General features: G+C 47.8%; 2 protein-coding genes across 2 annotated transcripts in view; both read right to left on the reverse strand.

Annotated features, from left to right (window-relative positions):
• LOC135910796 (disintegrin and metalloproteinase domain-containing protein 10-like) overlaps nt 1-14667 on the reverse strand; it is a 47124-nt gene extending 32457 nt beyond the window's left edge. Inside the window, exons 1-3 of the mRNA XM_065442895.2 lie at nt 14523-14667; nt 6526-6682; nt 2726-2844 (exon numbers count right to left, since the gene is read on the reverse strand). Of these exons, the coding sequence (XP_065298967.2) occupies nt 2726-2844; nt 6526-6682; nt 14523-14652 (406 nt within the window). The 5' untranslated portion in view covers nt 14653-14667. The remainder of the gene's footprint in view (nt 1-2725; nt 2845-6525; nt 6683-14522) is intronic.
• Nucleotides 14668-19476: 4809 nt separating this feature from the next.
• Nucleotides 19477-21102, reverse strand: LOC135910769 (glycerophosphodiester phosphodiesterase 1-like). Its single transcript, XM_065442857.2, has 2 exons — nt 20334-21102; nt 19477-19499 (listed from the first exon to the last, which is right to left on the reverse strand). The coding sequence occupies exons 1-2, from the start codon at nt 21100-21102 to the stop codon at nt 19477-19479; spliced, it is 792 nt and encodes a 263-aa protein (XP_065298929.2).
• Nucleotides 21103-26985: the final 5883 nt, after the last annotated feature.

The following is a 26985-nucleotide window of genomic DNA, read 5'->3' on the forward strand; positions in this document are numbered from 1 at the left end:
CGTATACTAAAAGACTGACCACCCGTCAGTGGCGCTAAAGTGGATGTGCTAAAACGCAGCGTTCCCACAGAGAGCGCGAAAGTTTTACGATCATAAGAGGCGATGTTTTCCTAGTAATAACTAATATAATAACCAATATAATAACTTATATAATAGTATAATAATTTTCACTGTTTGCCGCTTCACGCTCCTGTGCGCACATCTCATCGCATTCCCAACGCACTTAGTTTCATGCGTATTTACGGTCAAACGCAGGCATTCAACTCACCCCTACCAAGTCTCCCGAATCAAATTGCATCCATCTCTGATCGTGAAACATTCCATGCTAACCTGAATTCGTTGCGTATTAATATTGTATAACGATGTTGCTTGTCATGTAATTACTGTGTCATGTAATTTCGAATGTTTCATGTGCAGGTTCACCGGCATTTGCTACGGCTTAATTCATAATTCAAACGGTAGGGTCGGGACTACTCCATCGATAGAAGCCGACTACAAAGCAAGTTCACGTCGCACTTTTAGGCAAATACGCGTAAAAAATATGCGCTACTCCTTTTAGTCACTCGTTTTTCCGTTTATGTACTGTACATCTATCTCCGTGTAGTGATAGCATGTTTCGTGATAGCAAAAGTGCCTACCATTCGTTGTAAGCCTGCGTTTCGGTCAAGTTACAAAGCCTTGCAACTAACCTTACTAAGTGTAGCAGTTAAATGGCTAACCTTACTAAATAACTAAGAAAAAGAAGCTGAGTTAGCTAAACTGACGATATACCTATACCCAAACCCACTAAAGCGGTACTTAACTGAAATAAATAATAAAATCCTAATAAATTTAATTAAAATAATTGCATAATTATACAATTAAGAACTAAGGAAACACTAAATTAATTACAATACTAAATAATTATCGAAGTAATAGCTAACTAAACTAGCTAACCTAATTTACAATCTAGTAAAGCTAACTACAATATCTAAACAAACTCAATAACAACTAACGTAACAAAACTAATAAACTAATTACATGATGACTAAGTAATACACTAAATGATTTAACAAAATAAATAATTTAACTAAAAAACTAAGCGAACTAATTACCAACTAGCAAACTAAGACAATAATTATTTTAACTAAGAAAAGTATTTAAAAATTCGCACTAACAGAGGTAACCAACTAATTAACTATGTTATCCACCTGAAATAACAATATTCTCTAACTAATAAGCTACCTTACTATAATGACTACGCAAATATAATTAACCTAGTAAGTAACCTAACCAATCAGCTCACTAACTTACTGAACTTGCTAACCAGAAATAACTAACTTATCTGAATAACCAGAAAAAGTGCATATAGAGACAGCCAACCGAAACAGTTTGTTAGAGGATGGCTACTAGGGGGGAGGAGGCCACGTTAATTATACAACGGTACCGTTTATAATTTAAGCACAAGCAAATCGAACGTTACCTTATTTTACTAAAGATTCGTGTTGCAGGTACACTGCGCAAACATGCTGAAATAAATGTGGGTGAGGCACCTTCCCTCGTGGAAGACTTGCAAGATCGCGCAGCCCGACCACCTGGCGCGGCAGAATGTTCCCTTTAAACTTACGCCAGAACCTCTGGTGCCACCTACTGTACTTATAATAAACTTTCGAGGAAGTTTCGTGACCAGATGGAAGGTATAGAAGGACCCTGGTATTAGCGTACACGGTTTTAGAAATTACGGTCTTACTGCTGTTATTGCCATTAGCAAGTCAATAAACTTCCCTTCGAGGTAGTTCTAAAACACTGCCGTGTTTTGGAATAGCCATCGCCGTTTCTAGATACCACTACTACGCACGAACTATACTTTACGATGCAGCTCATATGGCACTTGTCAACCCTAGTGGCAATAGAACGACACCAAGGTAAGCGTAATAACACAAGATCCAATGCACCTGGGCGCTTGATGCTGCTGAATGAGAGGTGAAGAAAACAAATAGTACTAAAAGCAGGCCCAACGTAACCCTAACGTAGCACCAACGTCGAACTTATGTAGAGGCACTGTGCACCCAATGTGCGGTCAATGTGGTCAATGTGGACCTGCTTACTATTTCTGTGGACCTGCCTACGATTTCTGAATAGCTTATAATATGCCTTTGAACTGTGCGTGTAACTATGTTGGCCAGAACGGGACAATGCCTTTATGACAGGCTACGGGTGCATCGTTACAATGTGATAGAAATGAGAAGTTTTTTTTTTAATGTCCACTGTAGAAATTGTACGTGTAATCAGGCAGACGCCAAAAATATGGTCCCGTGTAAACCGGCGTGTAGTGCATGCTCAATCATCAGCTGAAATCGTAATCAGTTAACTCGGGAAATCATCGAAGCGGAATTGACAGGTGTGGTGACACCTGTGCGTGTGTCGAAACCATCCATCGCCCTTTCCAGCACGGAGCTATCCTTCTTGCGCAGAGACAGGTATTTTCTGTGGGCGTCGCACACGTGATGTGTCACAGATCCGGCTATATATGTGGTCACTTGCTTTAAAATAAAACAACGTTGCAAGTCTGCGCTCGTTTGCCTCAGCCTCTCCTTCGTCCTCGTTTTGTGCGCAAAAAGCTGCATTGAAAAGCAAGTGAATTCAAACGAAAGAAGTATAGAATACAATAGGTGGCCAATGCAAACCATTTATGGTAAAGAGTATACTGAGGAGTACTGTGTGGGAGACGCAAACACGCAGGCACCTGCAACGTGTCCGGAGTAGATGTGGTCGAGGTTGGCCTGGACGCGACCTCGGTTCGTCACCAGAGAGAAGTCCTCGGAGAAGACTGACCGGTCCTGAGTCAACTGCAGCCGGAACTCTCTGCAAGGCGACACGCAAAAGTACACGCCTCGCAATCACCTAACACGAGCGGACAGAACGAGCAAAGACGTTCGAGCAAAAACGATAATCGCCGATGCGAGCAATCTGGGCCCGTATTCACAAAAACTTCTTTACGCTGAAATTCTTCGTTAGAGAAAATTATAGCCAATTCTGGTGCTGGACATATCGTTAGTGAGCGCGGCCGACCAAGGGCAAACAGCAATTACGAATGAAAAGCTTTGTGAATTTGGCTCTTGCTTCTCAAAAGATAACCTGCCCCTCCCTATTGGCCTCGTGCGCGACCGATGGCGGCGCTGCGAACAGCGCTGCGGTGACGTCATCCGGGGGTCCAGCAAATATGTCCTCTGCTATGCTCTGGCTACAGGATAACTTCCTTTAAATGCGTTTTCTAGCTCTGCGTCTGCGTCTTGCGCAGCACGGCGATGCCCAATTAATGCCTGTATTTTTTTTAGTTTTAGTTCTATAAATGACAGCATTAGGAAGACAACAAACGCTGTACATTTAATGTGTCTGTTATATCGCTACCAGATGTGATATCCCAGTGGCTATGGCATTGCACAGCTAAGCTCGAGGTTGCCGATTCGATCCTGGCCGCGACGGTTGCGTTTAGATGAAAAATAAATGCGAACACGCTCGCGTGTACGTCAATTTGGGTGCACGTTATGCAACCACAGGTGGTCAAAATGAATCCGGAGTCCTCCATTACGGCGTGCGTCATAATAATATGGTAATTCTGACACGTAAAATTCCAAAATTTTAGTTTTTTTAATTCAATGCTTTCTTATCACCACAGCCCTCGCGGGCAGATCTCCCGACTCGGTCATAAAACATCACGCTGAGCGAGTAAATGAGAGCGTGCGCAGTTTTTGAAACGAAGCACGATCGCAGGACTCATTCACAACGTTTCGCGTCGGCTGAGTGGCCTTGTAGTTGAATGTAAATTTTTAATTTTGTTCAGAATCTAGTCCCTAGGTGTTGCCTATAGAAAACTTTTTCTGACCAGAAAATTTTTTTTTCAGTGATAAATGGTCCAGCTTGAACATTAGTTGCAACATGCTTTGTCATGTTTGACGATCGTCAAGCATACGTTGCGCTATTTTGTTGCAAGTAAATCTGATTGCCACTTTCTAATGCAATAATATTGCTTGTTTAGGTTAGTATAGGACTATTTCCGTTCAACGTACTGTCAGACTACCGGAGACCACTCGGAAGACCTCACTTTATCAGCGTAAAAACAAAGATATTGTTATAAAAGAAAGAAAATGGAGAAACTCCTGTGAACATTTTATTGCGCCTTCGTACCATTGTACGGAATTTTGGGTCAATGCTGCTAAGGCAGTGCATGAATGCTGCTAAGGCAGTGCAGTGATCCCCGCGCATCCTGAGAATGGCATCAAAGGTCTTTCGCGATATGATTAACGCGCTGGCCAGCAACAAAATTGGAATCTCTGTGGCCAACGGGGCGGGCGATAGAACACGTAGCTAGCACACGCTGGACAGACAAACACAGTGTTACAGTGAAGACGCAGTAGCATAGATGAGAAAGGGCAGAAAAATGACTATGAGTTTGCCACGACATCGGAACAGCAATGACGCATAACCAAAGCCGTACAGGTACAGGGTGTTCTTGATTTTCTTTAGCTGCACCACAATTTTTAAAGTCTGGCAGTGGCAGATAGCACAAAAAATTGTATTGGCATTCCAGTTGCATAAAAAAAAGCACTGTTTCATGCATTGAAGCACAAAAGTAACCGGAACACCAACGCATTTCGGCGGCCACCTTGAAAATTAATATCTCAAAACTTGCGCTGTCCAGAGAATTCGTTCCAAGTGGATACACCGGGCGAACTCAGCGGCTATAATTCGTAGATTGAAATATGTGGCGTAAAGTAATTAATTAAACAGTTAAAAAGCGTAATCACGTTAATAATTCAATTGAACATTTTGATTTCTGGTAAGAGTAATGGTCGCCTCAACGAGTAACTTAGGTCAAGGGCTAGAATTGCGCTATCTGCCATAGGCAATCTATAAAACATTTTGGTGCAGCTAAAAAAAGAAGAAAATAAGAAACCTTGTATGCTGATGACTCCACACAAAGCGTGGCGACGACGGCCCCGCCTCTCGACTTCACAGGAAATAGCATCCTGAAATATCGCGTGCACGCTGTTCTGCAAACCTGCAGACTCGCGTTTCAAAAACTCGAGCAGAGCAGGTCGGCCGACAGCGCCAAGTTGCCGTCACGTGGTGAGCGCGCGCGCGGCGCTACAACAGACGTCCCCCTCTAACAACACACGCGAGAGGGCGCCACCCAAACATCTGGCATTGTTCAAGGAGTAAGTCAAAGCCGTTGCTGAAACGCCCGCGGGAGACAAATTAGATGTTGCGGGTCATAATTGTTTCGGCCACACAGAACGGTTTCACTATCCCCGCTGTACTTTTTGTGCTGAGACAAGGTGCATTCCGATGTGTTTATAGTAAATTGAAATAATTTACTACAAACACTGCATATTGTAACCACAGACTAGGCGTTTCACCAATCGAAAGCATGCCTGTGCACGGCATATCGACGGGTTAATGTGGGCATACTAATTGTTCCTGCGCCGTAGTGGTGGTTCGGTGACCAAATCAGGAACTAAATGGATTTGAAATGGCATGCAAAGGAAAGAAGAAGAAAGAGAGAAAAGGAAAAGAAGAGAAAAGAAAAGCATAACAAAAGATTTCATGTCACTTGCAGATTCCAGCTACAGATTGAAAATGAAGCGGTATTTATGTTTGCTTCGACTTTCAACACTGACATTTGGGCCAGTCGACTAATGTAGGTGCATATTGATAATCATGACTTAGACGAATACGGATTGAAGATTAACGTTGACTGGGCCAATAGGAGTCCGTGAAACTTCGTGTATGTTGCAATGTTTCGAGACAATTTAGAAGTACATGGCGAAATGTAATTTGAGCCTGTCCAGCGTTGGAAAAGAAATGGAAAATGACCAAACTATGCTTTCTCTCCTTGGTCAAAACAATGCCAAGGTGACCGTATATTGCATATTATGTTATAAGAAAGACACTTTAAGTTAGGTTTACTCAGTTAAACTCTGTCGATTGGCCCTAAAGACGTACGATAGCTGGCATGACTTGATGGAATAGCCTAAAGTTGTCTGGGAATGCCCAATCACATCTCATTTTGTTTGGGACATCTCCAACCCACTACTCTACAAAATCAAAGTTGATTTGGTCACTTTGTCTTGTGTTTTTTCTTCTGTTAACTGCAACAGAAGTCAGAAACTGGGGCTTCCTGTATCTCTCTCTGGGTCCGCTTCGCTACTGTGCGAAGTGAGCAGCTGCCATAAATCCATGCACGACTGACACAACATTTCCTACTTTTCATTTATTTCTTGTTAAATTATTGTTGTGGACCTGTTAGAGTCTGCCTACAAGCCAATTTATAAAACAAGAAACACAGGAAGAGAAGGCTGCGAGAAAAAACAGGACTCAAAAAGAAAGGAGCAAGAAGATGGTATGGAGATCATGGTGAAGAATTTCACTTGAATTGGCTTTCGATCCCCGAGAATTATCTCCCTTGGAAAGACGTCATTGGGTACGAATAGACAGAGTGAGTGAGCGAGAGAGAGAGAGAGAGAGAGAGAGAGAGAGACTCGCCTGCCGTGGGCCTTGAAGGCGACCTGTACCATGCGTGGCCTGCTGCTGTCGTGTCGATGAGCGGTAGCCGATCGCTTCCAGCGTCCCAAGCCACGCACGCCGACGGGCTCGTACGACAGAGGCTCGTAGTGGCGCACGAACCGGTTCAGCACCCGCGCTGCGTAAACCACAGAAACAGCTTTCACTTCATTTCACTCATAAGTAAAGCGTAGTACTTTCCCACAGCAAAGCATGGCAAAACAGCGGCGTCGCCCGTTCGTTTTGGACTATGCGCTTTTGTTTCGCCCAGTAACACTGTACCTGAAACGAGGCCCGCGCGATGAGTTTTATTATTAGACGTGCTGTGACCACTGACATCAATGGAATATTTGGCGCTCGTTTGGCTCACTTCACTCGCTCGTGAAGAGTTGAAGTATTGTGCCAGTTTTACCTCTTCGGCTTGGTGTATTTTCAGTAGATGCCATGGAGACTGAACAATGTGGCGAGATTACTGCAGCGCTGATACGGACTAAACTGGAAAAAGAAGTACGCAACTTGATTGTCAGTGTATTTTTTTTTCACTCGTTTATTATCGAGAAGGCAACAACGGAACCCGAAATTGGGGGTGGCGAAAAACACGCTGTGCTCCCATGCATTGTGATTACCTTCGTGCAACAATGTACAATTCACTGAGTACTTTACTCTCATTTTTGCCCATTTCGCGATATAGCTATAATACTGCTGCATAAGTCAGCGTGTGAAGCTGAGATATTCCCCGCTATGTTGCATTGTTCAAGTTCTTCTCATTTATTTTACGAATACGTCCTGCAATAAAACATTTTTTAAAGCTCGGTTGCTTCCCAGTAATACCTAGAAGGTGTGCAGTATGTTTATTTTTGTTTTTGTCAGGCTGCAAGACGGCCGTGACTGCTGAGGATGCCGCTCCTCGTTGAGTTGGGAGGCTGTGTATATCGCTCTATTGATACCCTGCGTACTTACTCGGCAATATCAGTACGGCTTGTCTACATATACGCTAGCGCTCACTGCTAATAGCAGAAGTGTTAATTTGTAAAGCACTGTTGCGTGATTTACGGTGGACTAGCGCGTGCCGGTTGTGATGTATGAGAAAATTCAAGTGCAATAATTTCAAGAGCACCGGTACCGGGCGTGAAAGAATGGCGATGCATAGTTTATGTCCAAGAACGGACGAAAATGAAGTTTAAGGCAACCATCTCATTACGAAAATTCCCAATGAATCGTGCATATCTCAAGCCGAAGACTTTCGGAAGCGTTAAATTTGATTTATTGATTGTTTCGTCAACTGCTAATTGGTTAGGAGCTACAAAGCCTGGGATTATGATAGCCGCATATAGTAAAATTCCACAATTTAATTTTGTAGTTCTGGCATTTCTTTAATTTAAATCGAAAGGTAAAAATCCCCAAGTTAATTTTGTAATTCTGGAATTGTTAAAATTTAAATCGAAAGGGAGTAATCCTGCTCCGCTCCCTTATCGTGATGTCGTTGCCTCGGCCACGATTGCACCCGCAACCTCGTATACAGTGCCTGCATGCATTCACAAAAATCACTTATGCTAGCATTGTTCGTAAGAGGAAACTTAAGCCAATCCTGGTGCTTCACATATCATTAGAGGAGGCGGTTGGCCAATGGCGAAAAAGCACTTACGAACATAAAGCTCTGTGAATTCGGCTCCAGGAGCCGAACGCCATAGCTACTGAGGTAAGCTAACGGGATACGGGGAACTATTGTAGTTTTTTTTTTATTGCGACAGCGTGCCTTCTGGCATAAAGAAATGTTTAAACATGTATATACACTCCGGATTCGCGGAGGAAGTCCAGCAATGTCCGGTGGTGGGGCCCCAAGATCCAACTTTCTACGTCTGGTGGCCGACCTGGGGGTGGTCCACAGCGAAGCAGGTGTTTCTGGCGGAGGGCATGTAGAGAAGGGCAAGTCCAGAGGAGGTGCCCAGTGTCCACCTCGAAGACAGGAGCGGGACAGAAGGGGCAGGAATCGCTCATGGAGGCACGGTACTGTGCCGACCACGACCAGGTTATCGCAGGGGTGAGGGCGACACGGAGGCGTAACCTTCGTAACAAGACCTCTTCCCAGCGCGCTAGGCCGCCAGGGAGGTCGGTGCCACACGGTGGGAGAAGTGCTCGCGTGGCGCGCCGAAGGTGTTGTTTTTCTGCGAGGAGCCTTGTCTCCGGAGAGATGGGGGCCAGTTGAAGTGGACGCGAAGGTTTGTTGTGGCTCGCTGCATCCACTAAGGCTTGTGTGGGATGCGCATTGCGACGTATCCATTGTACACGTACTGTAACGGATAATTTCTCCACTGTGTCCTGAATCTCCTGTGCCAAAACGCCGGAATTCAGAACACGCCGCAGACAACGGATGGCAGCTGAGGAATCGGTGAAGATATCAATGTGTCTCCTAGACGGCGGAAGCAGTGGACAGAGGATGGATACTGCGTCTCGGATTGCCAAGAGCTCCGCCTGTGTCGACGGCCAGGCAGGGGAGCAAGCATACGAGCAGGTTGCGATGTCTGACAATATTTCAGGACAAGCGATAGCCGTGGTGACGTGGTCATCACTCACACTAGCGTCGACATACGCTACATGTCTGCACGAAGAGCTTGCACTCGTAGCTGATGGGCTATTTGCTATTATACTCGACTCTCTAAGGTGGCCAATGGATCGTGTGTGTATGCGAGTCAGAGGCCGATTGTCCGTAACTTGCTGATAAAGCCATGGTGGTCGTGGCGAGCAGAAATCGCAGGGCATCACTGAACCGTCTACCATATACTTCTCAAGAGCTGCAGCTTCTGGGATATTATGGCACTTTGCGGAACGAGCTTGGCGACGCTGATGGACCAGTTCGCCTAGCGTATTTAATTGCGCTTCGGCCTGGAGTGCGTGAATTGGTGTAATTTGTGGGAGGCCCGTAATAACCCGCATTGCTGCTCGATTGATAGATTCCAAGCGGTCCCACTCTGCTCGTGTCATGTGGTGAAACTGGGCTTGGTATATCAATCTTGGCTGTAGCACAGTACGTATGAGGAGGCGGGCAATGGTGGTTGTGGCACCACCTGACTTTTGAGAAATCCTACGGATGAGGTGCAGCATTTGGGATGTCTTCTGACGTGCTGTGCGAATCCAGGGGCCGGCGGAGCCGGAATCGTACAAGTCCAGGCCGAGGACTCGGAGTGAGTTGACGATTGGAATTCTGTTTCCGTGCAAGAGAAGGACGATAGGGGTCGTGTTGAACGCACGGCGGCCGCGCGCATTCGCGACCGGAAGCAGAGCCGTCTTTTCAGGCGACAACGTAAGTCCCAGAAAAGAACACCATTGATCAGTAATCGTAAGAGCGAGCTGCAACCTTGTGGCTTGAATTTGGAGAGACGGGTGGACAGTCCAGACTGTGATGTCATCCGCATAAATGAGTGCGTGCAGGTCAGCAATGTCGCCCAATCGCCATGCCAAGGGTAGGAGGCTAATGTTGAAAAGTATGGGGGCCAGCACTGACCCTTGCGGTACACCGCGATGTGGGCGATAGGATCCTACATTCTCCTTGTTGATGCGTATGGCGAATTCACGAGATGTAAGAAAGGTGTGAATAAACTTGCATATGTGGGCGGGTAAGTGAATCCAGCGTAGCACTTCAACGAGGGCAGCGTGGCTGACGTGGTCGCATGCTTTGTGCACATCCATGCCGAGCACGGACCTCACTCGGGTCGATCGGCCACCAATCAAAACCATAGAGGACAAGTGACCTAGGCCGTCTTCTGCACCAAGGTGGGGGCGGAAGCCAACTTGCGACGGGTGGTACCAGTGATGTACGTCTAGCCACCACTGGAGACGGTTAGCCACCATGCATTCCAACAATTTCCATAATGTACACATAAGAGAAATTGGTCGAAGATTTGATATGTTGTCATGAGGTTTGCCGGGCTTTGGGATGGCGATTATAGCTGCTTGCAGCCAGTGCTCCGGTACTTCTCCTGACAGCCATGCAGCGTTTAACGAATTAAGAACATCTTCCAAAGTGGCTCCTTCTAGGTTTCTAAACGCTTCATAGGTCACGCCGTCAGGACCCGGGGCAGTCTTCAATTTGGCTTGGTCTATTGCAGCGAGAAATTCAGCCACCGTGAACGGAGACTGCATCCCAGCGATAGCGTGAGCTGATGGGAGTGCCCCTGCACTCGGCGGAAGCGTAAATGGGGCGGAGACCACAGGTAGCCGCGTATCATAACCGGGAAATAATGCCTGCGCTATGTCAAATGCAAAGGCGTCTGCGGTTTTGCCAGACGCGAGGCACGCGCTGGAACCCGGGTCAGGAGAGCGTCCACCAACTTCCATTGCTCGGAACGTTCTCCAAATTGAGGCGGCGCTGGTGGTTGGACCTAGCGAAGAACACCAGGCCAACCAGCGTTGACGTGAGAGGCGGCGTTCGTGGCGTCTAGCTGCAGCTGTCAGCTGACGGTGGCGGAGTTGAGCCTCCACGGAATCTGGGTGTCGGCTGGCATGAACCTCTGCTTGGCGACGCTGTGCCCAAAGCTGCAGGAGTCGAAGATCTGGCGCCGGACGAGATTCCTCGACCCATGACGTTAAAGTGGCTGTTTTGACCGCCGATTGTAACATGGGGATGGGGTCGCATAGAGGGGCAAGAGCGTCCCTTGATAACGAAGCACGAAACGTGTCCCATTCGATCACCCTACATTGGCGACGGAGGCGGTCAGTTTTCTGAGGGGCTAAGCCGAGCCGAATGGGATGGTGATCACTCCCCCAGCAGTCCGGTTCCCGATGCCAGGTAACTGTCTGATGGCCCAACCACCAGGCCAGGTCAGGTGAATACGCTGGCATTCGTGGGTGGGTGCAACGTCGTGTAGGCATGGATACGTCATTAATCAGATTAAAGTTGTTCTGGGTTAGAGTATCAAGGAGGAGACGTCCACGTTCGCTAGACACACAGTACCCCCACTCACGGTGAGGAGCATTGAAATCACCGACGATGAGAATAGGACAGCCAGGATGATGCCGGCGAAGCCAGGTGATCCACCCTAGACGAAGACGGGGCGCCTGTCCCGAGTGAGGACGCACATAACACGACACAAGCACAACAGCACACTGAGAGAGTTGCACCTTTACAGCCACGACCTCTTGCCACGCAGTGCACCATGCCACCATAGGTATAGCCGTCTGAACGAGGGAGGTACGAACATATATAGCTGCTTTGCCTGGTTTATCACCCGACAGGCACGCACGGCGATCTGGGATGGAAGGTGTTGCGTAGCTAGTAAATCCCGAGATTCGAGGAAGAGAGTTCTGCTCCTGCAGGAGGAACGCCCAAGCTCGAAGTGAGCCCAAGCGAATGCGTTCTCGGAGCTCGCCAACTTTGTTAGCGAGACCCCGACAGTTCCATTGAATTACATATGAAGGCGGGTTGGAGGCCATTGTGGGATCCATCATAATAAGTGCTCCGCAAGAGTGGCAGTTAGGGCCTGTAACTGTTGCACAACATAACGCAGAAGCGATGCCGGGTCGGAGGCGACTTTAGGCGCAGGTTCACGCACAGACGCAATACCTGACGCCGGCATTGGTGAATGACATTTATGAGGCGTTTGTGCCGCCGATGACCTATTTGTTGTCGACAAAGTGCTCGCAGTGACAAGGCGGTTGCGGCGAGAGTTGAGTTTGGATAGTTCCGTTTGCAATTTTTCGATGTTGCGATCGATGTCACCCAATTCCTTTTGAAGTTCCTCCTGGGCCGTTGTAGACGCACGATGCCTGTGGCGAGTCCGGCTAGTAACATCACTGTAAGTTGCCTGAGGAGTAGACAGCCCCTTAGTTGATGAGGGGTCGTCTTCCTCGATGGCTTCATCCTCTTCTGTTAGCGGAGCGAAGCGGTTGGGAGACACCAACAGGTCCTGGGTATGTGGAGTAGGGCTAAAAGTACGAACGCCGCGTTTACTTTTCTGAGCCTTACCTTTCGTTGGGCAAGCGCGATCCGTTATTGAATGGTCATTGGATTTGCATAGACCACATCGGAATGCTTGGGAGGTGTTTGGCTCATTTGTCTGCACCGGAGCAGTGTTAGGGCACGATGCACGCATGTGGCCTTGTTGTAGGCACTGGTAACAGTATACTACGCTTGGGCGGTACGAACGAGGTCGAAGGACGCACCCATTGTAGATAAACCGTTTGGGTGGGGTAGCGGGTCCGGAAACTGTTATCAGGCATGTGCGACCACGTCCTAGGTAGCGGGCTAGCAGCACATGATGAGTGTCACAAGTCGAAGTATCACGTAGAGTTTCCGGCGGTTCGTCGGGATCGACCCCTGTTACCACGTAGCGAGAGATGTCCGTGCCAGAGAGCAGGTATGCTTGAACGGGCAAGACGCGTCCACTGGGAAGGGTGATTGCTGTCAATGTGCACAGGGCACACACTTTCTCTAAGGACGGCACCCACATCGACACCGTGTTGGAGGCCCGGTGATACGTGTAGCCTGAGAAGCCCGTCGCGGTGACGCAAGAAGCGAGCGTTTTCTGAAGGGTCGTCGTAGGGATGTCTTCTATGTTGTAGCCTTCCTTTGGACGGATGGCAACCTTGTACGATGCAGGGGGGCTGTTAGACAGGCGTTCCGGGAGAGCATCTGGATTCAACAGACACGGACGCTTCTGGACAGTAGCACCTGACGAGGCAAGCACTGGAGACGCGCCCGGTGATGCAGCGTTGCACAGAGACGCCTGTGTTCGCGGGTCCCCTACCTCGTCTTCCATCGATTCTTCGTTGGTGGCGGTAACCGACTCAGCAGCAGGAGTAGTCGCCATGATCTCCACAGCTAACTGCTGCCGCAGCTGCTCTTTCTTGCGCGGCGTTATTGCGCCTTGGCGGGAACGCTGTTCACGCGATGAGGCGGCTAAGCCTAAAGCGCTCTGACTCACTTTAGGCGACGCTGTCTTGCCCCCGGGAGCATCCCGGGGGCCGTCGATGGCTCGGTTCGGTGCCACAGGTGGACTAGCTGCGAGGAGCGGCCAGAGGTGGCGGAATTTCACAGTTCCAAAGGGAAAAAGCACTTCAAAAGCCGGAGCTGCAGGAACACACGTCCGACGAAATCAAGCGCTTGCAGCGCCCCCCAACTATTGTAGTTGTAAAGTCGCGACCGCTGTTGTTACAGCCATAGAATTAAAAAAAAAAGATCACCAGAGGAAACTGTCGCGTTGATTGTTCAGCTTTACCAAGGTAATTACCGCTAGTAAATGGATTTGTTTAATCTTCGTGCTTGAGACTTCAGATGTTCTTGCGGCGTTCTCGGTTAGGGTTTCTAAATTTCAAAGCAATCATATTTTTTTATAAACACAATGAGGGAATCAGACTGTGCGCACATGCATAAGTATTGCGGATTATTGCATTTATTGCAAAGTCAGAAAGCCATTTGAAGCTAAACTGTCATACTTTAGGCAGATCCATATTAAATGCGTGCTGACTGAACCACCATATTTGAGGATCCTGCAGACGCTAAAGGGCCAAAATTTCCTCTAATAGCTTTTGTAGGAAACTGCATAGTTACATAGCTGACTGCGCTGGGGGCACCTGTGTTCATTTCCCAGTTACGGACCACCGATAAGCTTGCGCGCGCCGTGGTGTGCTGATTTACTCCGAAGTTCTTTCAACACGCAGTGTCAGGACAGCCTCAACTTGCAGTGGTTTGTAGGCGAACAGCGAAGACAGTTACCGCGGTAACGCTGCCTTCTCTGCGCTTTGAATCTTCTTCGAGCAATGACGAGGCAACTTTCTGTCAAAAACCGCAATGGAGCCATCGGAACTTACATCACAAGTGCTACTCAGATGAATCGTAGTACTTCTTTAGCGTAAAACACTGAATCTATCACCAGATGCGCTGGAAAGGATAAGCAAGCGCGCAGCTTCCGCATTCACCTACTTTGCCTCCGAAATCGGTCAGTGCCATACTTTCTTCTATTAGTAGCAAGTTCTAAACTTACCGGCCTGCATTTCTTGGCTGAAAAGAACCAGCGTAGTGAGCAGAGAAGCAGCGAAGCCCTTGCGTCGCCAACGCAGTTTCATCCTGACCCACCAACGAGCAGCACGGTTGACTTCTTCTTCAGTCATCATGGCTGACTGCGCGCGCTGTTGCAAACGGTGGGACCACAGAGGAATTCATCGTTATGTGCAGTACGCACGAGGCAAGAACCGGCGCCAATGAATACACAGCCTAAAGAAGTCGTCGCCCCTCAGCGCTACGGTGCATTGGATTCGGTCATGGGGTTGAAGTCCGCGCAACAATTTGACGGACCAAATGACTCACTCGTCCTCCTTTTCTGAGACCCCGTCAGCCTAGTTCCCTCATGAACTTCGAGCTCTCCTCCGAGCCCAGGCCGATTCCCTTACCCCTTCGAGCACACATGACATAGATCGAGGCTGGTAGTCGTAAACAAAATGTATAAAAGTATTACAACAAAGCAGAAATCCATTCTCTGACGGCACACATGTGCCCCTCCGCGCTTCCTGCTTCTTTCCCACAACCTTTCCCAGATGGATAAAGCTTGTCTGTGAACGCTACGGGCTGGATGTTTCTTGAAGTTTGATACCACATGGGCCTGGGGTCCACAAGTTAAAACAGTGGAACGTGTCCTTAAATACCCGGCTCTTGCACCTGTGACGGGCACTTATCAGCTACTGCTGCTATGGCCTAAAACCACATGTGAACAATGTGCTGAGGGAGGCTAGATTCACGCCTAATGTTTCAGGCAGCTAGGACCGTTGGTTAATGGCAACAAATACTGAAATTCATTGTTGCAGTGTCTGCATTTCACAGCAATTCATGCGTTTACGTTATTTCATTTTTTGTTATTTTTATTGCATGCGCCTTGCGGCAAATCATCCGGCAAGAATGTAAAGAAAGAAAAGCACCTGTTGTGTCATGCCACACGCGGCTGACCTCTCACAGGTGGTACCCGGCGTCAGACCCAGGCAAGAAAAGCAACTGCAGCGAATACGAAACGTTCTCCTCCATCCGTACCGCATCCCTTTCGTGTCTTAGCTGCGTCGTCTTCGGTCCAGGACACCATTGGATTGTTGTTGGTACGCGCTAATCAGACAGTCTTCGACTTCCGCGCCAGAATAGGTGCACGCAGAAAGCAAAATGAACAATCATCCTGACACGATGCGCTGCTGTCTGCAGCTGCGGTGCAGCCTGTTCGCACCATGGAGGAAGGAAATAAAAGTTCTTTCCTCCGTGGTTCGCTCAGCTAACAGTACCGAGTAAAGAGTACGCAATGTCTTGTGCCATATGTGGCTGCCATGGCTTATCTGTATGTCGGTTGGCAAGAGGAATCGAAGTGTAGGAAAGTTGGCTACAGCGCGAACTCATTGTGTTCTGCCACTTGCCAAATCGACAAAATAGTCGGAAAAAGCGAAACAGGTAGGTGTCATGAGCTTGGATTTTGTGAATATCTGCCAAATTTCTCAATAGATATAATAATAAGTGCTTGACTTCGATTGAGGGGTCCGCATAAAATTTACAGGTAAAGCTGCAAGTCGAAGGAGTGTTTTTCTAGCGTATTTTGCTGTCGTTACGTCGGCCAGTGTCGGTGAGTTTATCTCAATGCAAGCGATACTCGTACCATTTTTATGATCGTGATGTTGCACACCGATATCCACGTTAGCCCTCAACCACACAGGAAGCAACGTGGCAATAATTAGAGGGCGGTTGTAGTACAGCCTGAAATGTACTCGCGAACGTCGGTCGGGTTATGCATCGTGGAAATACGCCAGAGATACGTCCAATGTAGTTCCTGATTAATAGTTCGTTGCTGGATTACGAGCGCATGGTCGGTCTTCCTCAAAGCTATCAGACGAACACAAAGCTGCTTAGCCTCAGTGGTAGGTGAAGGGGAGCTACGCTTTCAAATTCTACTGTTTATACGTGCGCCGAGGCCATAAGCCTACAACTATGCATTCGGGGAATGTCAATCAGCCTTGCCTTTCAAATTTCTAGTATTCTACTTCGCATTCCTACATACGCTACTTTAGTGACACATTGGAAAAGAAGGACCACGTTTTTGTTCTAGCGCCAAAGAAATCAGTGTTTAGCGTCTTGTTCACTTTAGTGGGTTCAAATGTGGATGAATGAAAAGGTAATGAATCATTAGAATGCAATTTATAACATAAATAGTGTATTTTGCATATACGTGGAAGACTGGCAGCCGCGACCAGATGTATTCTTTGGCGCCTCTACAACTGCATTTTTTCTGGTAATAATTTGGAAGGGAAAGTGCGATGGTGAGTCCAAAACTCTAGTGCTTTGTAATCAGTGGCTGGAGGTGATGTTAAATTTCTTAATTGCACTGTGCTTTGTCTGTTGAAGAGATTAAGGCTTCTTCTGTATATTTTAAGAGATTTGCTGTATGCTGCTTGGTATTGTAATTGACACTGCTGACTGTTTTGTACCAAGGTAGCTGAGGGCCTTTGTCAAGCTTCCTCTATGTAGAGCAGCTTTTACCTATAGCTTCCTTCACAAGTGTGATGATGAAAAATAAACGTTATTATAGTTACTATTGAAGGCGTTTAGGTGCCTTGTTGAATCATTCAGCCGCTATCCTACATGAAAGAGTATTGACATGGTAACTGAACTTGTCATTTGTTTTACGTTAAATGGAGATCCTAGACTTCAGAACCACAAAAAGTACTAGCAAGCCTCATATAGGGCCCAAAATATTTTCTATAAGAGCTCTTCTACGAGCCAGTTATGGTTTCGTTTCCCCAGCGATGTATTCGTCATGACGTCATGTCTCTGAAGATGGTCACGTGGGAGCGGAACATCGCGACGCTTTCGCGCTCGCTCATTTGGTGGTCAGCTACGCCGCTATACTCGTTACGCAAACCTGTCACGGTGAGGACATGAGTGCGTGTGTGGTGTATGCTGATGGGCTGAGTCGTTTGCCACGGAAATGCAATAAACCTACAGTCCAATGTCCAGCTGATATATTCATGCTGTAAGACCGTTACTCTTGTGTTTTGTCACCTGCAGCAGTATATAGATCAGGCCTCGACAAAAGATCCTGTCTTGTCTGGAGTTCATGCTGAACTTTTGCGTGGAGCTCAACTTTTCCAGGAGGCTGATTGCAAAGCATTTGACACACCTAACCTTCAACTTATATACAGAACAAAGCGGTCTTCTTTGGGGAGCAAAGATCATCATAAAATCTGGACTTCAACGTTAAACATCTGCATGAAGGCCATACAAGTAATAATATAATAAGTTCCATTACCCGACGTCTTGTCTAGTGACCGGGCCACGATATCATTCGAAAGGCATTGTATGCCGAGGATATCAGAGTATGCCTAAGCCAGCGGAACAATACCAGGTCTAGGTCGCTTCCTTAGAAACCGTAGTAATGCCTACACATTCTTTTCAGCTGTACGTTGCAATTCCGCTATTTCTCAGTAGTCATCAATGCTTACTAAAAGTGGGTTCAAGTTTTACCAGTCTCATCTCGAGCTTCTGTAGCCACCATGAGCTGTTTGAGGACTATTTTTGCAACTCCTGGAATACCTGAGAACATTGTATAAGATAATGGCACCGCTTTCACAAGAATTTCAAAGAAAGAACTCCAAGTAATTCCTTAAGAGGAATAGCATGAGAGGCATCAGGGTGAAACCTTACCACCCTGCGTCAATGTCGCTACGGGTAGCCTAGTTCAGCAGGCAAAAAAAAATGTTACAGTCAATTAAGATACTCCCTAATGCGAAATTTGGGCGCAGCTCTATACGTGTTTTAATTTCGCGATATATTGGCTGGTGCGGACAATTTGTCTCATGCGGTACGTTGCAAACCCAGCGAAGTGTGGCGCGATGGCCACGCTAATGGGGAGATCGCGAGAGGCAGCGCCTGGGTGACGCGTGGGCACGGTTCACAGCAGTCGGCGCAGACAGACCTGCGCTGACGCAGTGCTTCGTTGCCATACATGATATCAGCGGCGTCATCGGTGCACAGACGACGCGCGCTACGCTGGCGCCCTCTCGCAGTCATCATCGCCGCAAAAACAATCTTGAGCGGCACTACGCTTTTCTTCTCGCCCTTTTGCTATACCCTCCTGCTCCGTTTATCGCGTTATTGTTCCGCTGCCTCCTCCACCGCCGCTTTCCTCCTCACGCTCTCCGCTATCGCCATCTTTCATCCCCTGCTGCAGTCAGCGCTCGCTCTTTCATCCTGCGCTATGTTCGTTCGCTCGGTTACGAGGGACGCAGATGCTGACGCTCGGCGCAGAAACGACGCCTACGAGTTGCGCTCTAAAAAATCTTACGAAGTCAGCTTCAGGAGAATTCCAAACGAAGATTGTTAGGCTACTTATGCAGAACAGGACGATGCCACACAGTCCGACAGCACTCTACCTAGCCGAGGCACTTATGGGCCAGACATTGCCTATGCCTCTCAAGTCTATGTGCCTTAATCTCAGGAAGAACGTGATTCAAAAGCAAGATAAACGAAAAAAAATGCGACAAGGGGGCACCAAAACGCAATTTGCCAAACCCTGGATCTCACGTCATCCTAAATATAATTTAGGTCTGTACCTTTGTGGTGGCCAGCAACAGTTATCAAGCCCACAAGTGCATCATCCCTACAAGTATAAACAGAAGAGGGATCGCATCGCTGTTGGCAGGGTGGCTATCAGAGACCTGACGATCGGAATTTTCAAGTCCTGCGTCAGAAATTCCCGAGCGAAATTCAGATCTCGTATATAAACCTAGCGAAGAACTTGTGTCACCTGACGAGGCACCACTGGCAGCAGCGAATCCAGACACACCGGTAGATGAATCGCTACTGAACACACAGTATGCAACGTCAGCTTCGAGACTGCAGGTCAATCCTTAAGATTCGCAGGTCAAAACTGAAATTCCTTTACGAAGATCAATTAAAACACGCAAACAAGTCTCTTACTGGTCTCCGTAAAGATAATCTGAAAGGAGGAGGTGTCACAATATGAACCTTTGAAAACTAACGCCGCTTAATGTTTGCGCTTCGTCTTTTATTCCATAAATAAAAGAAATGCATGCTTCAGATCCCTAGCAGACGGCGCATGGTTATCGAACCAACATGGCGCGAGCTTTCTTTTTTATTGGGGGGGGGGGGAGACAGACAAAGAACTTTACTAATGGTCCTGAGGAACAGCGTTAGGGTACCTCCCTTTGGGTAGGAAGATCAGTCCTAACAGTGGGCATGAATAGGGTGAGCATATACCGGATCGGAGAACCTCCTTTAAGGAGCGCAAGTCCATTATGGAGAGAATGTGATTTTAGAGACCCCACATTTGTTCACTGGTCAGTTTAGAGGTGCACCTGAAGCAGGCACACATCTTGTCACTCCACCCTACAGCTCCCATATGCACGTAGGCCGACACCTGCTATGTGCAGACCTGCGCGACACACTCAGGTGACTCCCCACGCGAGAAGTCTATCACAAGCGCGGGCAGATTCGGAAAGACGAGGAATCGAAAAAGTTTATTATCGGCATTGAATCGGCTTTAGGAAACTCTTTCTCCAGAGCGCCGAAGCCGGGCAAATACCCGAACGCCAATGCGGAGGAACAGCGAGGTGCGTTCGCCGTGTTCTACGTGGTCGGGCCTTTAAGTTCAATGTGTCCGTTATGATGGGCACTTGGAGAACCTGTAGAAAATATTTCTTCTCTACGCGGTCGTTCGGCGTCCGGGCGATGACGTGCACACCCCTATCACGCCACCTGCGCACGCTTGCCTCGTTCAGCGTGTTTGTGTCCGCCAGTAAGGCGGAGGCACCTGTCACATAATGGAGCATGCCGGTGTTAAATGCGAGCTCGAGGAACCAGTCGGCGACGCTCGCTTTAAGATGCTCCTTGAGGGTATCGAATCGCGGACGCCACTTCTCCGCGTCCTCGTAGGCCAGCAACCCGGGGCGCCAGGTGAGCGCTGTCACGATGTCTGGATTGCGGTACCGGAGGGCGTAAATGAAGAGCGGGTCATAGGAGGAGACGAGCCCTCTACGGTACAGTTTGGGTCGCTGGCGGAACAACGCGTCGAGCAGTGCCACGGCGCGCTCATCGTACCGCTTCACGCGGACGATGAACCGCAGGCCGAGGCGAAGGCACTCGTGGACGCCTTCTTCGAGAGTGGGAACGCGAAGGCAGAGGCAGTTCTCGGACAGCGGATGCTTGCTGCCGGCGTCCAGTCGCCGCAGGTCTTCGAAAAACGTTTCTGCGAGTAAGCCCTCACCGTTGGTCGTGCGCTCCAGGTTTTCGCCATGGAAGAGGACGCCTGCATCGTCGCGCGTGAAGGACAGGTCCACCACGATCCCCTCCGCCATTTTCTCGGCCGCCACTTGCATGGCGGCCAGGGTGTTCTCCGGCGCGTGCCGTCCGGCGCCACCGTGCGCGAACACGGGCGGCCGTCGCGAGGTGTCGCCGCCGTCGTCGTCTTTCCCGAAGATCACCTCCACGGCGACCTCGTTGTCGACGGGGGACAGAGAACACAATCGGATGACGTAAGAGGTGATCGCTACTGATATTAACGTCAACTGGAGCCAAGCCATAGCCTCGAGTATAGCGAAGCCGCATGCGAGCTCGACGTGGAACGTGCAGCAGAAGCAGGGTGCGCAGGAAGGCGCTGTGGACGTCCCGACGGCTAGGGATGCGACTGGGTTGACGCACGAGCCCTAGGAGATACGCGGAAGCAGCTAGGGCTCGTGATATGCATAACGCGCAATCGCGATGACGATAGTGGTGATCACAGGCAATGACACATGCCTACAGCGCAAGATTGGCCAAGAAACGTGCGGTAGAGCATTAAGAAAGGAGGCGGTCGATCGTATAATAGTAATAACGAAAATATTAAAGCTTTAAAATATTCACGATGCAATTATGTACTTGAATACCTAAAAAGGCTGTCAGCTGGTAACGGTTGCCTATCGTCCTATGGTTAATAGCCTTTATGGGGGTGTTACGAAGTATTTGGTGCATAAAACAATACAATAGAAATGAAATAAAGAGAATGTTATACAACAAACTGAAATATTCTGGCATAATTATACTAATTATGAATTTATTTATTTATGGGATTTTACGTGCTAAAACCCGCATGTGATTATGAGGCACGCTGCAGATGGTGAGTGAGAGATAGAGTAAAAACTTCATTGCAAAAAATAAAATAAGGCACGATGGTTGGAGCCCCTATTCCAGGGCCCCACTGCCACGAGCGGCTCGCTGGGCTTGGTCCAGAAGAGCCAGCTGGCTCTCCCGACCGTCGTCCGCAAGCCATGCCTCACACTGCATGCCTATTCCTCATTAGTGGATGTTGGTGTAATATGGGGCTGTCTATGTGCGGAGGCCTCGTGGGGCACTCCCATGTGATGTGTTTTAGTGTGGGCATGTCTGTGCACCACGGGCACTCGTCAGTGAACCTCGTGGGGCGTATTCTGTGTAGGTGGTGCTGGTTGGGGTATGTATTCGTCTGAATACGACGCCATTCCCCCTCCTGTTGGCTGTTTAAATCGGACTCAGGATGTCCAAAACGTCTCCGCTCCTGCCATTGCTGTAGGAGGATGTCACGAGAATTCGGTGGAAGGTTGTCGCTAGGCCATGTCGTTGCTCGGACGTTCAATCCTCGAGCAATACGGTCTGCCCTCGCGTTTCCTTCCAGTCGCCCGTGTGCCGGACACCATACGATAGTGTGGTGCCCCTCTAGTTGAGTGCCTAAAATTTTGATTATTGATTTGGGTGCAGTTCCATGTAGAAATGACGGTGACTTCGAATTAATGTTGAGCCCGGGCTCAACATTACCGCAGGGCCCTGCGGTCCCTTAGCATGCACCCAATGCCCGGTGCAAAGGCGTTCTGCTCACTTTGAATGCCGGTGTTTACGCGGTGAGTATTGAAGCAATGAAACGACCCACCATATTGTCGTCAACGAAACGCGTGATGTATGAAGTGTGTACCGCAGCAATCCTCCTTTCTCGCGCTTCCCTCTGAACACTCCGTGCCGTCTAGCACTGCCGCTACAAAGTGCGTGCGTGACCTCCGAGATGCTTGGCGCTCCGACGCGTGTGAACACTGAGAATTGTTCCCGCACTGACCACGCGCACTCATGGCGCAGCGCGATAAATATGTCGAGCTGCTGTCTTTCAGGAACGCGTGTGACATGGTTTGGATTCTGCGCAGCACCGGATAAATTTTAAAGGAATTTCATACCCATGCTCTGATGGGCATAGCTTCGGGCTGCTTTGTTGGGAAAGAACCATGTTCAAAACGAACCGTTAGCAGTACTTGGGTCTCTTAGTATGTAATACGGGCTGTGTGCCGATCTTCAATGAACATCTTTCGGGCCAATACTGTGTCGAGGAATAACGTTGAACAGTTGTTAGCCGGTGAAAAGTAGTGACCGAAAAAAGATAAAAGAAGTCATCGGTGAACAAAAGACGGCGTGCTACTTTGGCGCCATCTCGTAGCGGTCTTCGCCACGACTATGCTTTTGTTCTCGCACTTTCGCCATACCCTCCTCCTCCACTTTCTCCTTGCGCTTTCTCCGCTGTGGCCGCCTTTTTTTCATCCCCCGCTGCGCTGTCGCTTCACGATGTCTCTTCGTAACTATACGGGCGGATTATGATCACCTCGAAGGTCATGACATCATCATCATCATCATCATCATCATAATCATCTAACGCAGCAGCAGCAGCCGCACGCGACCTTTTCATAGCCGACTATCCTCATTCCTGCAAGCTCGAGTTTTTTTTTTCCACTGACAGCCACCACTGATCAAACTCTCTTGCAAAGCATATTAGATTATAACTTTCAACTCAACCGTGCAGGAAATCCCGCCTCACATCCCCGCCTGGCCGCCCAATTTATTCTGCTGTGAGACTCATGCAGAGTCTTAGGCATAGTTTCATGAATGTCTCTTTCGGCAAGCGTGTACGATCTGGCCTGTTTTGTACTTACGCCCAGCATCCAGGCGCATGCCATCGGGTTTAGGACTTTGGCTCACGCAGTTTGTGTGAGTGTGTGTGTGGCCTACGAAAACTAACGAAGATTGCCTCACTACAGATGAATTACCTGCCCAGTCGGACGTCATTTGCAGGAAAAAAACGAGAACGATCTATCTACTAATTACACTAACTGCAAGAAGTAACTTCGTAATTACCAACTTTTAGGCACATGCTTATATTGGAAAATTGAAGGGAATCGTCAAGAAAGTCAAGTTCAGTATTCTTACATTTCAAAATGGTCATGCAGAACCAAAAAAAGAAAGAACTGGGCCCAAATTATTTGCTCGATTTACCCGATTACACACGTGGAACCGCAGAACATGGAGCCCAACCTCTGTGTGACGTAAAAACGTAGCTTAAAATGAAGCTGCCGTTGCACTTTCCTCCTTTCCATGACTTTCTTTCGACTAGCGCTGCGCTAAACTGCCGATAGGATGCACAGTCACTTCAGTTAGCAGGGGCGAGACTACGGGGCAAGACCGACCGCCCTATCGCGACGCAGAGACAACCAAATTTATTTACTTTTATTTAACTATTTACAGGAGGGTAGCAACGCAAGCCACGCATCGCAATGCTGCGTGCGTAGTAAGGTAAGTAAAAAAATAATTGTACGCCACTTATTTCGGTTTACACGGCCGTCTTGAAATGCAGAAACACAGAACTAGACTGTTATGATGATTCGGTACAACTTTCCATTAAGAATATGTGACGTAATGTTTGTAACTAAGAAGCTTATGAATGTAATTAATTTAATAAATGAAGAAATCACCTTGGTACTTTCTTGCAAATTACGTCCGCCCAGGCAGATGATTATTCTGCAATGACGCGATTCGAGTGACCTTTGTGGGTATTAAAAAAGAAGAGTATTTCAAGCAACAAAAAAAAAACAACGACAACACTTCATTGGGTGATTCTACATGCTACCGTGAACGTTCAGTAGTCAAAAGTTTTCTAGCGTGCTAGCAAGCTGCCAGACGAGCTATTAAAATAATGGAGTTTAATGTCCCAGACTGCAACGTGGATCAGTGGATTACGCATAGCTACAGTGCCAATTCGTCTGTTGCTCGGAGGTGAGTAGAGCAGTTTGCAAAGTATCCCCATGGGAGATTATTTTGTTGAAGTTGTCTATAGGGAAGTCAGTTAAAACGGGAGCTAATGTGTTGGTCTGATCTCCCTGGCTGGCCTTATCTATGCTGTACCTATAGTGAGACGCTGCTGTTTATAGCCTCTGCGAGGAGGTGCCCGCTTGATTTAAAAACACAGCATGGATATAAAGATAACATTTCAGCTCCGGGTGAAAAAGGGAAAAGAACAAGATATAGACGACGATATCAGCGAGCGCTAACGTCAGCAGTTCATTTCCAGCAACGTGAACACCTGTGTGGGCCCTGTGCATTCGCATCACTCCCACACTCAATAGGTCACGCTAGTCCTTGTAAAGGGACCATTTCTACCAGGTAACGACCACCATAGAGTTTCTCATTATAACACCTAGAGGGTAATCTGGCGCCACCGTCTACGGGAGTTTCTTAAGGGGGCACCATGCCGTCATGGGAATGACGGTATATGTCTCTGCGAGGCTCGTGTTGGCTGGTGTTGTAAAAGGCTTCGTCTAAAACGTGGATATGGCTACGCAAATAACGCGTTCTCAAAGTAAAATCTTCATAAAATATATCCATTCACGCATATTACATCTTTACTCACCCACGATGCATGACCAAGCGAAGACGACCAACTGTTGCAAAGCGAGCGCGAACCTTGTCGTCTGTCCTCCAACTTTAGCGGCCCGCTGATACCTTTGACGTAGCATGTAGTCGTACACACAATAACAAGTTCTCATAGTTAAACAAAACATGTTTTCGCGTAATAATACAGCTAAAACAGCTTTTCACGTGCTGTTCTAGTTGAAAATGAATGATTGTGACAGACGGAACGGTACTTGCCAAGCGCGTCTTCAAGGTGTCCTGTATCTATGAGAACGATGCCAATCCGAATCCACAATATACCGGCATTCCCATGCATACCACAGCGCAGCAGCGCCAGATTTCCCTCTAGGTAATGTATTGAGAAACTCTATGACGACCACTCGGCCGTTGTACACACACTTTTCGCTACGCTTTCTGTGTTGTGGAAAGTTTGTCAGTGAAGTGTGACATCATGAGCGAAACTCCGCTGAAAAAGGTCATCTAGACATTATGGCACTGCCATGCTCGCGTTCGGTAAATAGCAAGCACATACCGGAAAAAGGAAATTCGTGAAAGGAAGAAAACGTAGTTCTTCGGGGGCTCCGCACAGCTAACAAAGAAGATCCCTCCTGCATTCCTGCCAATGTCTTGTGCAGCACGTCTGTGCGTCTGCCTGATTAATTGTTCTGCCCTGCGGCCACGACCACGTCTGACTATCAGCAGTACGCTCAGTACCTGTTAGTGCGCGCTAAAGTCAGCCCACATCATTCCCCCATGTTAAACATGTTGTCGCCCAAGATGCAAAACTTGCGGGCCCCTTCACAGTGACATTAAAATTAAAGGCGCCGCAAATAATTATAAATACGAAGTCAAAATAGCTTTACTTGTACAAGTTCGGACGTGATTTACATGCTTGAATGTTCCTTCTGTAAGAAACAATATCTCCGCGAAACGCGACAATCAAAGAACGTCAGATTAAACGGATATCGCACGAACACAGCTAAGCAGCTTCCCAAAGCCGTCGCCGAGCATTTCAAACAACCAGGTCATAACCTTCATGAACTTAAACTTTGTATCTCACAGTCAAATTTACGTTCTGACCGAAAAATAAGATACAGTGAATCATACTTTCCATAAGTTCAAAACATTGCGATGAACAGGCATAAACATTTCAAACGGAACTTTAGAATCTATTCGCTATGTTAAATTTCAAGCTATCGGCAACAACACTTAGTTTGGTCGCTTAGTGTTTTTTGTTTGTTTTTGTTCATTTTCTCCCTTCTTTCTTTCGTTTTTTCGCCTTTCTTTCCTTTTATTTATCTATTCCATTTGAGTATCTTTTATATATATTGTCATGAGCACCGGTTTCTGCTGCTCCTACTATTGTCTCTTTCACAGACAGGATAGTCCACGACCACCTGCGAAACATATAATAGAGGGGTGGCACGCCGTTGACACGCCGGCTGACGCACAGCCGTGTCACCGGCCTTGTGTGCAGCATGCCTTTATTCTCAGTTGTACAACCTCGCCGTTAACACACCTTCACTCGTTGCCGCACCCACCCGCCTTACCCTCTCTCCCTTTAGAAGAACCCTACTTACATATACTGCGCCGAGGAAAGCATATATCGCGTTGAAGAAGACAAGTCCACTTGTCGAAACGTTGGCTCTTGCTTTCACCTTGTTCTCGTTTTGCTCATCATCTTGATCCATTCTGGGATATTAGAATCTATGTTTAAGTGGCTAAGCTAT

Source organism: Dermacentor albipictus, chromosome 5 (assembly GCF_038994185.2).
Source record: "Dermacentor albipictus isolate Rhodes 1998 colony chromosome 5, USDA_Dalb.pri_finalv2, whole genome shotgun sequence".
Lineage (NCBI taxonomy): Eukaryota > Metazoa > Arthropoda > Arachnida > Ixodida > Ixodidae > Dermacentor > Dermacentor albipictus.

Excerpts from the sequence above, each read along its gene's own strand:
- LOC135910769 (XM_065442857.2), bottom strand. The coding sequence starts at position 21,102 with ATGGCTTGGCTCCAGTTGACGTTAATATCAGTAGCGATCACCTCTTAC. Across the intron at positions 19,500-20,333 it reads CATGCTCCATTATGTGACAG|ATTATCTTTACGGAGACCAG; the intron begins GTGCCTCCGCCT and ends TCCTCCTTTCAG.